General features: G+C 40.8%; 1 protein-coding gene across 6 annotated transcripts in view; it reads right to left on the bottom strand.

Annotated features, from left to right (window-relative positions):
• Positions 1-15,874, bottom strand: part of NRF1 (nuclear respiratory factor 1) — a 122,801-nt gene that overhangs the window by 22,899 nt on the left and 84,028 nt on the right. For all 6 annotated transcript variants that reach the window (XR_011256501.1, XM_069586953.1, XM_069586950.1 and 3 more), the window contains 3 exons: positions 14,422-14,523; positions 8,933-9,090; positions 1,948-2,072 (listed from right to left, as the gene is read on the bottom strand). Coding sequence is in view for 5 of the 6 variants with exons in the window: in XM_069586953.1 (XP_069443054.1) it covers positions 1,948-2,072; positions 8,933-9,090; positions 14,422-14,523 (385 nt within the window). In the remaining variant the exon portion in view is untranslated. The remainder of the gene's footprint in view (positions 1-1,947; positions 2,073-8,932; positions 9,091-14,421; positions 14,524-15,874) is intronic.

Below are 15,874 nucleotides of genomic sequence, written 5' to 3'. Positions count from 1 at the left end.
TTTTCTCCCCAGTTGTGTCTGTTACCAAACAGCTACTTGTTCTGCTATCTGGTTCTTCCTGGTAACAAACAATTCTTGATAATGCATTTGGTCTACTGGCAGATACCATAAGCTTGTCATCACAGAAGTGACAAACAATGCCAACATGACACAATCTGGAATAATGATGAAAAAAGAACTCTTGAAAGTCCAGACAGACAAATTAGTTGGTTAAATGAGAATAATTTGGTTGCAAGTCCCAGAGTAAATCCTACAGCACTCTGGGTAAAAATGTTAGAAGACAGAAGAAGGTGCATCAGAACTACTTGGGTCATACCCAATATTTGATTCATCTTCTGAACTGCCGAGGCATAGACGGCCTAATATTAGTAGGATGTGGCACAGCTCGATGGTCTGATTTGATGGCTGAGTAGACCTATCTACTTGGCGGGAGACCCACAGAGGTCTTACACTTACCTATTAACTCCTCTATCTGAAACGGTGAGCCTAGGGAGGAGGCAGAACTACAAAGCAGTCTCTGTTTGCTCAGACAGGTCAAGACCATTTGAAGGGATAACAAAGTCTCCCATCAAATCCATACTGGGAAGTATTTTTAGCAGTTTCATAGTGAACAGGGGTAGTTCCCAGGCGGCACTAGTGGTAAAGAGCCCGCCTGCCAATGCAGGAGATGTAAGAGATGTGGGTTTGATCCCTGGGTTAGGAAGATCCCCTAGAGGAAATGGCAATCCACTCCAGTATTCTTGCCTGCAGAATTCCATGGACAGAGGAGCCTGGTGGGATATAGTCCATAGGGTCACAAACAGCTGGACATGACTTAGCATGCATGTACGTATAGTGAGTAACAGCAACTGCAATTCAGAATGTGACATAATCAGATATCCTGTCCTTCTCCATTTAAGGTAGATGAGGACTCAGATGTGGGACAGAAAAAGATAAAAAAATAAGAGTAGGATTCTAGCTAAAGAGGGAGGATTTCCTTAATTCCAACTATGGTTCATTTCATCCTGAATATACATGGCTGTAAGATGCCACTCATGCCACTAAGGAAATGTCTGCCTAAATAAAAGTATGTTATTATCTATCCTCTTTCTAGGACTTTAAACCACAGGTCTCCAAAACCATAGAGTAGTTAATTTGTCCTACTTAAACATTATATGTACATTTTAAAAGCTCAATAAACAGTTGCACAGAGTCGCACAGAGCAGGGCTGGTCCTCCTGTTGACCAGACTTCTGAGGCACTTTCCCAGGCAGCCCAGTTTTGATAACTGACTCCCAGAGCCTGCTGAAATGGACTGAGAGAGCTGCCCTGGAGCTGGAAATCCCTGTCAACATATTTCTATGAATTTTATCTCTTTTGTTTATTCAGGATAGCACCAACATCCAGAAAATCAAAGAGCTGGGAAAGAAGGGCAGAGTAGTGGCATGTTATTGGCTCAATCCAGAGGTGAGGCCTCTGAACAGGAAGCAGAACCCATAGCATCAACCAGAAAAGTGCCTTTATCACAGCCTGCTGGCTGACCTTGATATCAGATGGTGCTACCTTTCTCAAGATGGTCAGAACATGTTACCACAATGCACTCACCCACAGGCGAGTCTCTGCTCCAGTAAAGGACACTCCTCTACACCATGGGAGAAAAAAGATAAAATGCACCTCACAGAAAAATTTTAAATCCTTCTCAGCAAGTCCTGTCACAGCAAACAGTTACTTCTCAAATAAGCCATTCAGTTAGGTAGCCACTATTTTGACTCCTTCCTCCCCTACAGGAAACCCAAAGTCTCCTACTAGGCAAAGAAATCAGAGGCTCCTAGAATTTTTCTAGGTATCAACTGCCTACCAATATAAACTCAAAGTTCAACTTCATTCTGAAGGGCTTGTTGTCAGTCATGTCATGAAGGTTTCAGTGGAAACAGGGAAGAAGTTCGATAAAATATTCATGCTGTCTTACCATTAGCATCTTGGACTCCAGTAAGTGCTCCGACAGCTGCTGCGGTTTCCCCAGACAGGACGATCTGTCCCCCCCCTTGCAAGGTGGCCTCGGCCAGGGTGGCGACAGCATGGGCGGCAGCTTCGCTGTGGGTACAGGAACAGGAGGGGGATGTGTGAGGCGAAGGAAGGAACAGTGCTGCAGCAAGACAAACCAACTTTCAACCCTTCCTAGGATGGTTCCCTGATCCATGTTTGAGAGCCTCCCAACAAACAAGGGATTCCAGTGTTACTGAGAGAACCAGAGCAATTTTTAAATGATAATAGTAAATAGCTAGAGAAATGCCAAGTCTTTCATACTTATACAGCTAGAGTGAGGCCTTTCTTTAAACCTAGGAAATGGGTGTTTGAGGACAGAAGGCACTCCTTCCCAGTCTCTTTGTTATCAGTATCAACTGAGTGCTTGCAAGTCACAGTGGGAGCTCTGATACAAAGCCACAATGCAAAAGCCATTTTGGTTGTCAATCACAAGGTTTTCTTTTTCTCTTTTCTCTTATACAAGGAGGACCATCTGAAACTGCCCTTTTACGGCCAAGCATGGATGATAATATGAGGAGTCAGAAACCTGGGTTTTTTATTCAATTAATATTAAATAACAACTGTTCACTACTCTATAATAACATATATGAGAAAAGAATCTAAAAAAGAATAGGTATATGTATAACTAAATCATTTTGCTGTACACCTGAAATTAATACAACATTGTAAATCAATTATACTCCAATATAAAACAAAAAATTAAAATATACATAAAAATATATTAAATAATAACAACTTGATTTACATCCATGATTCTAAATATAGAGTAATGGTTGACTGGTATCTTGCAAAGTTCACCCCTTCCTTTTGCCTCATGTATATGTAGGCAACACTAAATTAACACTTAAAAGTTTAAATTATCATTATAAGCCCAAACTCCTTGACTCAAAACTTAATAAATAAATCTTCCTTCACTACAAAGCAAGCACTTTGTAGAACAGAAAGATATTAGCCATCTCTTTACACACTATTCTAACAGTTTGTATCCCATTTTTCTTTTCTTTACTGTATACATAAATATTCATTTTTACTGATTCTGTGATGATACAAACTAGAAAATGTATTATTACTGTTTTACGTGCCAATAAGAAAGAAAAGTTCCTGTGAATTCCCTGGTGGTTCCCCTGGTCAGAGAACTAAGATCCCCAAGCCACGTGGTGTGGCCAAAAAAAAAGTTCCTGATAATTATAATCATAAGATTATAGTTTACCATCCAAACTTCAGAGATGTTAAAATATCAGGTGCTGAGGGAGAGCAAGCAATGAAATACTAGATAAATTCAGCACCTCTCCTGGAAAAGTATCAGGTACTGCTTTGCAAAGGTACTGAGGGAATATCAAAAGTGGGCCTGGGGGAGAGAAGGTGGCGTCACTTATCAGAGGTGGACGAAGTTCTGGGTCACACACTGCCTAAGCCAGTGGATTCAGCTTCACTCTATAGGTGCAGACTTTGCTGTAACTATGGCAGTCATCTTGAGGGCAAAGGGCTGTGGACTGCCGACATGCAAACATGTCATGACTGCAGGCAAAGCAACATGTACCAAACCTAACAGTGTCACGTCCACTTAAGAAACTCAACAAGCAAGTAAAGCAACTGACATAACCATTCTTCCGGGGAAGGCTTCTTTAATACTATAAGGATTTTAGGAAGAAGTTCTAGAAGTCCAATGGACAAAAAAGTTTCATTGAATAGAAAACTCTCCCCTCTTGCTAACTTGCTTTGCTTTTCAAATTATGTGTGTTTAAAAAGTTATTTTTCTCTGATAATAAAATGCATGTAGAAACTTGTAAAAATTTCATTAAGTATAAAAGAAAATTTTAAAACATTGAGTTACTTTCCTAATAATCTTAAACACTTTAACCAGATAGTCAAGATCATACTATATTACAGTTTTATCGCCTGCTTTTCTAACTTGGTATTTCCTCATGTAAATATTCTTTGACATTTGTTCAAAATAATAAGAGCAAAATTGCTGATTCCCCCCACTTTCCTAGTTGCTCAGCTGTGGATGTTTTTAATTTCCAGCCTTCTTTGTCTGACTTAGTCCAAGATATTATATATTTCAAATTTTTACTTTCTTTATAAAAAAATCTGGGGATGGAATTGAGGTTGAGCAAAAATGTTGGATAGAATCAGAGCTTCCATACAGCCCCTTTAAAAGTCAAGATCAATCCCTATGCTAAAATGTATTTCAGATCTGATATCAATAGCCAGTCATTCCACAGTACCTGTAACATGAATTCAGAGGCAAAGTGGACCCTTGACCTGGAATTACTACTAAGGCTACTCTTCACATTTTACAAGGTAGATTTTAATTTTAGGGTACATCATAACTATTTATTAGAGATGGTAAAACAAATGATTATTTAGTGCCTAAGACTCATAACTTTGCATATTTTTCTAAGAAACTTGTGTCAGATAATACTACCAGACAATTCAACAGTGTTCAGCTATCACTTATTAATGATAAAAATATTTAACACTCTGACCTGAGACTTCATGGAAAGCCAGAAAGTAGTCTTTGGGAAAGGCTTCAACTGTGTGGTACTCTGAAGAAGAAAGCTGGTTTTTGAGAATTGTTTATATGGAAATAGGAGCTGTGTTTATAGGTCACCTCAGCAACTGCTCGTTCCCCACAGTTTTTTTTTAATCACAATCTACAATAATCTTATTTCTATGACCATCAAAGGTGCTGTCCTGCCACTCTTGGATGCACGCTTCCAGTATGGGGTTTCACAGGCTCCAAGGGGGAGAACAGCTACCCAAGCCCTGACCTGGAAGAGGCCCTGTATCCAGTCACATCCATTTTTTATGATGTCTGAAAATCTAAATATTTGAAGTCATTTTCTTTGATACCTTTCTAAAGTATGTTATGCGAGGAGAAAAGCTGTGAACCAGTAATGACTAAGGCAACCTGGGGAGCCAGGGATGAGCGGTCTGATGGGGATGACAGGTCTACATGTTGGTGAGGTTAGTTACTGCATGCCCCGTCAGGAGTCAGGGGCAAAGCAGTGACGGATGAATCTTTCACCTGGAGCATGAAGACAATGGTGCTGCCAGTGGTCAGCAGACAGTTATTTCCAAATCTACTCTAACCACTTACACTAGACTTCATGGGAAATGATCAAATGATATGCTGCTAGAAAAAGATTACCTTTACTTAAAAGGTGAATCAGGATCAAAACGTCACTAAGCCACCACTTCACAATTTTTTAACAAGTCATTTCTAAACCAGAATTACAATGAGAAATTTCCATCTCCCCCATCTTCCATCAACTTTTTATCTGCAAGTGTCTAACTTTCATCTATAGGAAAAAGAGGCAGCTGCACATTCTCTGCCCTCCATTTCCAGATAGGATTTCTGAACTAGGTTGTCCATCCCACGTTAGTGGACAAATGAACACATCCATATATTAAAGCCATGCTTTGTTTTAATAATATCTCTAATTTTAAGCCAATGTTTTCCTTTAAAAAACGGAAAGAGTAAATTGTTCTTTAAAAACAGGATTCACTTCCTTTTTTAAAGCCAAGCCTCTTCACTGAAAAGAACAGCAATTCTAACTTTCTGGGGCATTTCTCTCCCCACAGCACTGAGTCACAGCACCATACACAGTAGAGACACAGTAAAAACCATCTCCCTGTCAACCACACAGCACACATTTATAGGAAGGCAAACATCGATTCAGTCTACCCATATTTATCATGCATCTCTATGCACAAAGACTGTACTGACTCTGCAGGACCTAGAATGTAAGTCTAGGACGACTTAAACCAACAGACTGAAACCTGAATCACTATACTGTGACAAGCAAACGGTGATTTCACTTCCTTTCTCGTTGGCCTGTTCAGGGTGAACAGTGTTTTTTTTTTTTTTGAGTTGTGATGCTCTGCTTTTCATTTGTTCATTTTGACTCTCTCTCTCCTTCCTAGAAGTACTGATTGATTCTGTATTTTGAAAATAATTAAAATTAACAAGTTTCCAGGGTATTCAATGATGATTTCTCCATACCCCTTTCAAGTTATTGTAAAGCCAGGGTGGGCGACAGGTTGTGACCCCAGGGCCCTCAGTCTAACTTGCTATACAAAACTGCTTACAGCATGGCTGGAAAAAAGAAGGCCTGTTCTGCACCTGTCCTGACCGCCTTTCCCATTAGCAGCTGAGGGAGCCCTTCTGTCTTGTGCCCCACCTGCCATTCCACGTGGCCAGCCTCTCTCTCTTTAGTCTGTGCCCACACCTGCTGCTTACAGTGCAGCAAAGGTGCAGGTGATTGTTAAGAGAACCAGGCCTGTTCCACCTGCACCTGAAAGAAATGGCTGGAAGAGAGCAGCTCTATGAAATCGTTGTTACCACAGGAACAAAGACCAGATTCACAGTGTATTTTTTACCAAGATGACTTCCAGCAACAAATTCTGTGGAGAGGCTGGGAATAGGTCTCATCCCACAGAGAAGCAAACACCTAGGGCTTCTGTTTCAAGCCCAACCCTCCTGACATTAGACAGTGATAACAGCTCCTGGAATTAGGAGACCCTGATGTTACCCTAACAGCCTGCAATATCTAGTCATCACTGCCAGGCTTGGTTTCTTCACCTCCAGCAGAGGCTGCCAACACACCATCCCCCAACACTCATTGGGGCCATGATTGCAAACAGATTTCAACATCTCTTTACTCCTCCTTCATGCCATGGTGAACCATATTCTCCTTCCTTTGGAGTAAACACTGTAGCCGCCTCAGCTGCCTCTGAGTTTAACAAGCCCCCAGGGGAAACCATTACCTTCCTTGCGTTTGGAAAAAAGCCCTGGTCCTCACACTAAAGGGAGCCAGAAATGTGCCTCATGTTTTCCAGCAGGTACAGGGTTCTCAGGACACTCACACTTCACTGGACCGTCCAGGGTGCTGGCTCAATGACATGCAGTTTTTCTGGCCTTCAGTGGTGGCCTGTTAAGGCCCCGTGCTTCAGTGAGGGGTTACCAAACCAAAAGGAAGGAGTGTCTCACTCTGGTCATGGTTTTCAGGAAGTTTATCTCTATGTGTCTTCTCTCAAAGGCACGAGCGGGCTTGAGTCACAGTGCAGGAGACCAAGCAAGACTTTCATGTCAGTGAAAAATGATATGGTTCAATGGGCTAAGTTTCAAGTCACTCAGGGACTCACTGGTAACTCTGGAAGGATAAGCGTGTGTATGTTTCAGTTCAATCACCAAGTCCTGGCCACACTTCCTTCAAAATCCAGTCACTTTATCTCCACTCTTACTAGTAGTTTCCAGGCCTTTGACAAGTCACAAATGGACTACCTCTTCTCAAATGGACTTCCATTTCTAATCTCTTCTTACTATAAGCAATTCTGAATAGATGGATCTTAAAATCTAAGTTAAATGATAATAAATATAAATCCTGAAATGCTAACTACAGGCCAGCCAGTTTGATAAGAGTTTTATATCCATCATTTCAATGAGTCTTTACGATTCTACATGATGAAAATTATCCTTATTTGATGAGACCTATGCTCAGGGGTGAAATTTCTCAAGACAGTATGGCGACTAAATGGCAGAGGTAGGATTCAAACCTGAACCAATATGACCTCAGAAATGCACTCAGCTCCTGTACTATACAGCCTCATGGAAACCTGTACCTAAGCCTATCAAGGCTTTCTACTGTCCATCACAGCCAATCTAAACTTTATCTGATGTTTATATTTTGAAGGAGGTGATCCCCTTCTGAATTCCCCCTATGTTCATAGTCCACACTATACAAATGGACAGTGAATTACACTCTGACTAATATGTTTGCTAAGTGGTTTACTGAAATCAATCTCCCAATCAATTATTTCTTTAATGGCAGACAATATATCTTAGAGCACTCGTTATATACAATCTTACCTAGTACAGTGCTGGCATGTCACAAGAATTCACCAACTATTTGAGACTAATAGCTGCTGCACCCGACAATAACAGCAACCTTACCATATGCTGGGCACTAATCTGAGGCTCTCACATGCACTGGCTTTTCCGACTCTCACTTCAATTCTCACAGTAGGTACTGTCTTTACCCCCGTTTTACACAGAGGAAAGCCTGGGCATTGAGCTCAAGTAAACTGCCCAGGTCAAACAGCTAGTAAGGGACAGAGCTGGGATTGAAACCCAGATAATCTGGCCTCAAAGCACACCCTCTTAACCATTATTTAAAGTATCTGGGTCAATTGAAAATAAAATCGTGTCAGCAATGAACAAGAAGAAGAATAAAATGGGGATGACTTTTTTCTGTCAACAATCAATAGAAGGAACCACGTGGAAAACAATACAATTTCTTTTTTGGGAACTACCTCTTACTAGAGGATTCCATCCTACAGTGTCCCTCCTAAGTATATCTGAAGAAAAAAGGTTCTGTTTTTCCCCAATAATCCAAAACTTATTTTATTTCAAAGGCACTGATAAGCAAAGAACAAATTCCTTGAAAAGTCAGTAAAGTTAGCTCTCGATCAGCTAAAACACGGACTAATATCCATAACAAAAAGCAGTTTCTTTGTAGGGTAAAAGGAAAATCAATCCCAAAGCTTCTTGATTTTTTTTTTTATTATTACATCCTTTGGTCCCTTTAAAAACACAAGGTACACCTTGCTGTTGCTTTTGGTCTGTTAATGATCACAGAACAGGATACAGCAAAAGGGACCCATATCCCTGACCAGCAGGTTTCAGCAGGAAGTCAGAAAGGCTGAACTGGTTGCTGGGGGTGGAGTGGAATGGGAATAGGGTGGGTGAGGGCTGATTACAAGACAACTTTACAATATCTTATGGGTTAAGAGTATTAAGTTCCAAATGCCAGTTGTGACAAAGTGAGGCACGACGTTTCTCTTTACATCTGTATACAGGGACAGAGTCGCCCTCCTCTTTCACTGCCCACCCCTGCCTCCACCTGTTGAGTGCCATGGTGACCGTAGCTCCCTGTTGCATCTCCTGAGAAGCTGCCACTGCGGCCTCTGCCAGTGATGCTACCGCCTGGGTGGCCTCTGACGCTTGCGTTGTCTGGATGGTCATCTCACCCCCCTGTAACGTGGCCCAGTTTTGTTCCACCTGAGGCAGAAAAGGACAGGCTAGTTAAAAAAATCAGTCACAAGAGGATGGTGATTATGATTTCAAAAGTCGTATTTCTAAAAAATTGCCATGTACTCAGCCAAATACATACATACTATAAATTAACATGACTTACAATGTATAGGACAGGGTTTTTAGCATGGTATTTTTTGGGTTAGAAAGGGGGTATTAGAATATATATTTGAATTTGCTTACATTTGCACGAAGAAATTCTGGAAGGACACAAAAGAAACCAATGAAAATATTTTCCTCAGTGTGTGTGGAGGATGTGGGAATGGGTTGGATAGAAAACAGAAAGCAAGATTTTCCACTGTGTCCTTTTAAATAATTTTCAAAATATCTGAGTTTTTTAATAAACCATAAGTATACTTCTAAAAAATATTTCAACCTGTACCAAAGGGGATAGAGTGCCAGTATTCTAGACTCTTTGCCCAAAGGCGACTACTATCACCTGTTTCTCCATTTCTTCTGCATCTCTCTGCAGGGATATTCTCTTGATAATTTAGACACACACACACACACACACACTCTCTCTCAAGAAAAACTGCAGCATATGCTACATATATTCTTGTACCCTGCTTTTTTCGCAAACAATACAGCTGTGAAATGATTCTAACTGGGAATGTATCAAACTGCTTCATTCGTTCATGACTCACAATAATGGCTGCACAGCATTACACAGATACACATGCTTTATTTAACCAGCCATTTTTCAATGGGCATTTAAACTAGCTTCCAATGCGTTGCTATTACAAACAGGACTGGATGATATAGTATATCATAGTATACTTTGTATAGTTTATGTGAGTCTACTTATTCAGTAAATTCCTAGAGGTAGAATTATATATCCAAACTACTTTGTATTTTTATTTTTGATGGAAACTGCCAAATTTAATAAATAATTTCTTTAATGTAGCAAAAACTGCTTTTCTTTTACTGGCGAGGAATTATGAAGAAACAAACAACAAAACAAAAAACCATACTATCTGGTTATTTGGAGTAGATCAAAATTCAGCTTTTTTAGATCTAGCACAGGGTTTCTCAGCCTTGGCACTATTGACATTTTAGGTTAAACAACTCTTTGAGTTCTGTCCTGTGCATTGTAGGATGTTTAACAGCATCCTCCTCAGTCATGAGAATCAAAAATATCTTCAGACAGCACCAAGTGTCCTTTCTGATGGGCACAGGCGTGTGCCTGGCTGACAATGACTGATTTCAGTATAATGCTTTGCATTAAGAGATTCCATTCCCCTCCGCCTCCCCGCACCGCCCCAGTTCTGGATACCTGAATCTAGCTACTTCAGTCCATTTTGTTCAATAAATACTGTTGAGTATCTCTCCCATCCATCACCACCAAAACCCAAAAAGCAGCTGGGGCAATGAAAGCCATTTCAGTTCTAAAACATGGCAGGTGATAAGTCAAGCAGCTCAGGTATAGTATTTCTACAGATTCAGGTCTTAGGATGCTAGCTGTTCTTACTGGAGCTCCCACTGGGGCCCAGTGCTAGCTCACTTAACTGCCTCCCTCTTTGGTTCTATTGCTATACTTTGATTATCACAGTGTTTCTCTAAATGTTTGTCAAAGGCCCCCCAGAGACTGGGACACCCCTCTGAGCTACCTTAGTGTGTGCCCCGAGTTCTCACGGGCAGTGGGTTGTGGCTGCAAGCCTTCAGAGCTCTAAGAGCCAGAGACATCCTACCTCCCCCCTTAAAGCTGCAAAGGTGCCCACTCAGGAATTCACACAACTCCTGCTTCTCAAGGTATTAGCGCTTTGATCTTATTACTCCAATGAGCATCACAGAAAACATCATTTGAGATGACGAATTACATTCCCAATTTCTAGATGGCCAATGATTCTATTCTGAAAATCAGCTGAAGCTGGCCAGCCCTGTAGCATTTCCTCTTTCCAGATCTGCCCCACTATACTTCTGCCCACCCTGCTACAGAGTGTGGCCCTGTGCAGCTCTCCCAAGTACTCAGGCTCAACTCACAGCAGCAACTTCATACACATGCATTTAGTTACAGCTATTATTTGTAGTGGAAATGGTATTAGAATGTTGCCATATACAGTATACGTTAAGGAAGTTGAATTTATGGCACAGATGATTAATGGATTGTGGTGAAGGGTGGAGAAGAAGTGGGAAGAAGAAGTAGATGAAGAGACTTCTACTCAGAGTATCGACAGGCAATACATCAGTCAGCTTAGGTGCTAGCGTTTCTCTGGAGTTTCCTATTCTGAGTCGCAGTGCTTTGGTTGTGCTTGCTTGGGCTCTTGCTGCACTCCCTCGCCATCTTTTGGGAACCACTCTATGGTTATCTATGCCTGGGCATCACCATGTCCCAGAGAAAGGGCCACACACTCTAGAAGGGAAAGATATTCAGAGGACATATGGTCAGCTTCTGTGCTTTTCTGAGACAGAGCCACCACAGTGAGGCCTTTCAGACTGTGGCGAGCTTGTCGCTCTGGCCATCATGAACCACCTGTGGCTCTTCCCCACTTTCACACTGTGAGGCGCTGCGTGCGCTGCTCCCTTTGACAGGAACACAACTCCCGTCCTTCCTGCCGTTGCTTCCTATTCACCCCTCCAATCTGAGATCAGGTAAGACAAGAGCTGGGACAGCTCCGCTTGAAGACAACTCCCTACAGCCAGCCCAAGGCTCAGGACCTCTTCTCTTGTGTCTCACCACACCCTGGGCTGGCTTCCACTAGATCCTTATCTCATTGCCATTTTCTCTGATGTGTTTTTCTCCACCAGCTACCTGTGGGCTCTTTAAGAGCAAGGAAGGTCTTTATTTTCCTCTACTTCTAGTATATATAGTGCCTGGCACAGAACTCAGAAAGCATTTACTTAACAGCCAGATGAAGAACATGTTCCATTATTCATATTTCTCTGCTTGTTCTTCAGTGTGCCCATATTTCAAATAAATTGATATTCATAAAAAGCCCACCTAAAATAAGCTATGTTACTTCAAAACTGTTAACATGTGTTGATGATTCAGTCTAAAGTTCATTATCTCTCATGTGTCCATAGTTCAGTTCTGCTGCTGCTTCTTTAACGGAATCCTGTGTACCACTATTATCAGATATCATAGTGATGCAACTAACTGGATGTTGAATGCAGTATGACTTAATGTAAGAGCTCTCACTGGCAAGGCTAGGATAACAAAATGACCTTACAACTTCTAAAAGTATAAGCACTGTTTATTTCTGTAAAGAACTTTCTGTTCCTGGGAAGAAACTATGCTAAATACAGGCAGTAGGATGTTTCTCCTGAGTCATCTGATGCAATGCTTTGTTGGCTTGATGTGGTCTTACCTTTCCAAGCCTGTGAGATAGTCTGACTAATCATAGTGCTCACGGCTCAAAACTAAGATGCTTAACAATCATGTCAACATCTAAGAGAAATCAGAAGGCAGAGAAGCAAACCATAAAATCTGAAACATTTTGCCACTTTCTGAGACAATGTATGCTTCTTTTCTTCATATCCTTTTTGTTTTATTGGAAATATGAGAAGAGTTAGAATTTTTAAAATCTGACTGAATTTGGATATTTACCAACAGGTTATTTGTGTATGTCATTCACACAGTTCAATATAAATGACTTAAAATGATGTTAGTCTGCTAGAAAAGCCATAGATACGTGACTAAGATGTTTTTTCCCTTCATATTTTCCATGAACTTTTGAAAACATTGATTATGTGAAGTTATTTTGTAAAACAGGTTTCAAAAAATTCAAAAGTGTTTAGGAAACTCAAAGTTCCTTTCTTTAAATAGTACCCAGGAAACGTTCAGTAGGGAGATATGGTAAATAACTTCAAAAAGTAACCAATCCCACAAACCTACCAACCTGTGTCTTCGCTACCTCCTTCACACTTCAGGGAGTGTCTGTCCTTTAGTCTTCGTGTTTGGGGACTGACAACTTTCCCCCTCAGCTAGTCCATTCTCTTTCATGATGAGTACATACTTTGGTGCGTCAATCTCCTGTTGACTTACCTTTCTATACCAGGAAACCAAAGGCCAGCTCCTGTCCCAAATCCTCCCAGTCTTGGATACCAAAACATTCTATTCTGAAGGTACCACTTTGCAGCATCTCTTATAGCAGGGACCACAGTTCATTCACACAGACCCCTCTCTGAGAGCAGGGTTCCTGCGTAATTCAGCTCCATACGTCTAACACCTGAACTGCAGCATGGTAGGGGCGGAAGCCTGCTGTAATTCTCTTCACCTCACTAGCCAGGAAATGCAGCAGTTCTCTACCTTTCCTGAGATGCACAAATGATAGTGATTTTGTGATGTTCTCAGTGGAAACAGTCTATGGTTTTGAGCAAAGGGGAGATAATATTTTTAGTTCCATTTCTGATATGGCTCTTGACATCTGTTGGCTAGTTTTCAAACTTCAGGAGTACAACCTTTAGGGGAAAAGCCTATAGTCACTTAACAAACCCTTTCCTGAACTTCACTGATGGCTCAGAGCTTAGACAACATTTTTCTAAATGTGTTACCCAGCTTGTACACTTAGGTTACTCTGTACCTTTGGACAAATCACCTAACCTTTTCCCTTTTATTATGTAAAAAGCGAAGATGATAACAGAACCTATACTTCCTAGAGCTGAGATGTGCTTAGTTTACTGAGTGCTCAATAAAGGTTAACTACCTTTAAGTTTATATCCCATAATTAGCTCAGTTTTCATGTGGAAGAATTTTCTTGCTTTTTTTGTTTTTGCTTCTTTGAGGGTTTTCTTGACTGTGTCACATAGCTTGTGGGATATTACTTCTTCAACCAGGGACTGAACCTGGGCCATGCCATGAAGGTGCCGAGTCCTAACCACTGGACTGCCTGGGAATTACCAAGGAAGGATTTTCTTGTGAAGTATTTTCAAAGGATCATTTATAATGCAATAAATCATGTCTACTGATTTATAAATATATATACATATATATATCCGTTCAAAGAATGTTTTAGTCAGCTTGTTTTAATAATCTAACTTTTTAAAATAAAGTCTAAAGATTAAATTCTTTGGGATTCACAGCCTAAAAATATTTAATGGATATAAAATGCTATGTTGCAAACGTAAAATTTTAAGTTCCTGACAGTTATGTCTGAATCATAAAGATCTATTAATTTCAATTGTTATACACAGAGTATGCTATTTGCAAAACTGGCATGGAATGATATTTTCAGAAGGTTTACACAAGACAATGCTACAGATGTCTAGGCTACTTACAGTCTCTTCATATTCTGGCCCCTCCCTTCTTTCCACCTATACATTCAAGCATCAAGTGAAAACAGACCGAATCCTTTTTCTTACCTCTCCATCAGCAACCGCTGAATAATTCACTTGGGCAACAGTGACTGTGGTCGGCAATTCTGAAGCATCAGCCAATGTGGCTACTGTTGCCCCTGTACCAACCTAAACAAAAACATTGAAGTAGTAAGTGTCAATGAATGGTTTCTTCAACCTCTCCTTTGCTCAGAAGTGAAGACTCATTCAGTCCCAAATTCAGCAGAGGTAATGATTAATATGCAATGAAATATGAAATCAATGACTAAAATAATACATCAGACACTAACATGAGCTTCAGAGTTTTACTTCAACCAAATAAGTCAATATTAGAAGCCATCATGTTTCATCATTGGTGCCTTATGTCAGCTAACCAACTTTCTCTTCTCACCCCAATCTGAATTTTAGAGATTCCCTATCTATTTCTGCTTTATTGACTATGCCAAAGCCTTTGACTGTGTGGATCACAATAAACTGTGGAAAATTCTGAAAGAGATGGGAATACCAGACCACCTGACCCACCTCTTGAGAAACCTGTATGCAGGTCAGGAAGCAACACTTAGAACTGGACATGGAACAACAGACTGGTTCCAAATAGGAAAAGGGGTACGTCAAGGCTATATGTTGTCACCCTGCTTATTTAACTTATTATGCAGAATACTTCATGAGAAACTCTGGACTGGAAGACACACAAGCTGGAATGAAGATTGCCGGGAGAAATATCAATAACCTCAGATATGCAGATGACACCACCCTCATGGCAGAAAGTGAAGAAGAACTAAAGAGCCTCTTGATGAAGGTAAAAGAGGAGAGTGAAAAAGTTGGCTTAAAGCTCAACATTCATAAAACGAAGATCATGGCATCTGGTCCCATCACTTCATGGCAAATAGATGGGGAAACAGTGGAAACAGTGTCAGACTTTATTTTTTGGGGCTCCAAAATCACTGCAGATGGTGATTGCAGTCATGAAATTAAAAGATACTTACTCCTTGGAAGGAAAGTTATGACCAACCTAGACAGCCTATTGAAAAGCAGAGACATTACTTTGTCAACAAAGATCCGTCTAGTCAAGGCTATGGTTTTTCCTGTGGTCATGTATGGATGTGAGAGTTGGACTATAAAGAAAGCTGAGTGCCAAAGAATTGATGCTGATGGTGTTGGAGAAGACTCTTGAAGAGTCCCTTGGACTGCAAGGAGATCCAACTAGTCTATCCTAAAGGAAATCAATCCTGAATATTCATTGGAAGGACTGATGTTGAAGCTGAAACTCCAACTTTGGTCACCTGATGTGAAAAGCTGACTCATTTGAAAAGACCCTGATGCAGGGAAAGATTGAGGGCAGGAGGAGAAGGGGACGACAGAGGATGAGATTGTTGGATGGCATCACTGACTCAATGGTCATGGGTTTCAGTGAACTCCGGGAGCCAGGGAGGGCTGGAGAGCTGTGGTTCATGGGGTCGCATAGTCAGACACAACTGAG

Source organism: Ovis canadensis, chromosome 4 (genome assembly GCF_042477335.2).
Source record: "Ovis canadensis isolate MfBH-ARS-UI-01 breed Bighorn chromosome 4, ARS-UI_OviCan_v2, whole genome shotgun sequence".
Lineage (NCBI taxonomy): Eukaryota > Metazoa > Chordata > Mammalia > Artiodactyla > Bovidae > Ovis > Ovis canadensis.
The sequence above is the reverse complement of the archived record's forward strand: the minus strand, read 5'-3'. Positions and strand labels throughout refer to the sequence as shown.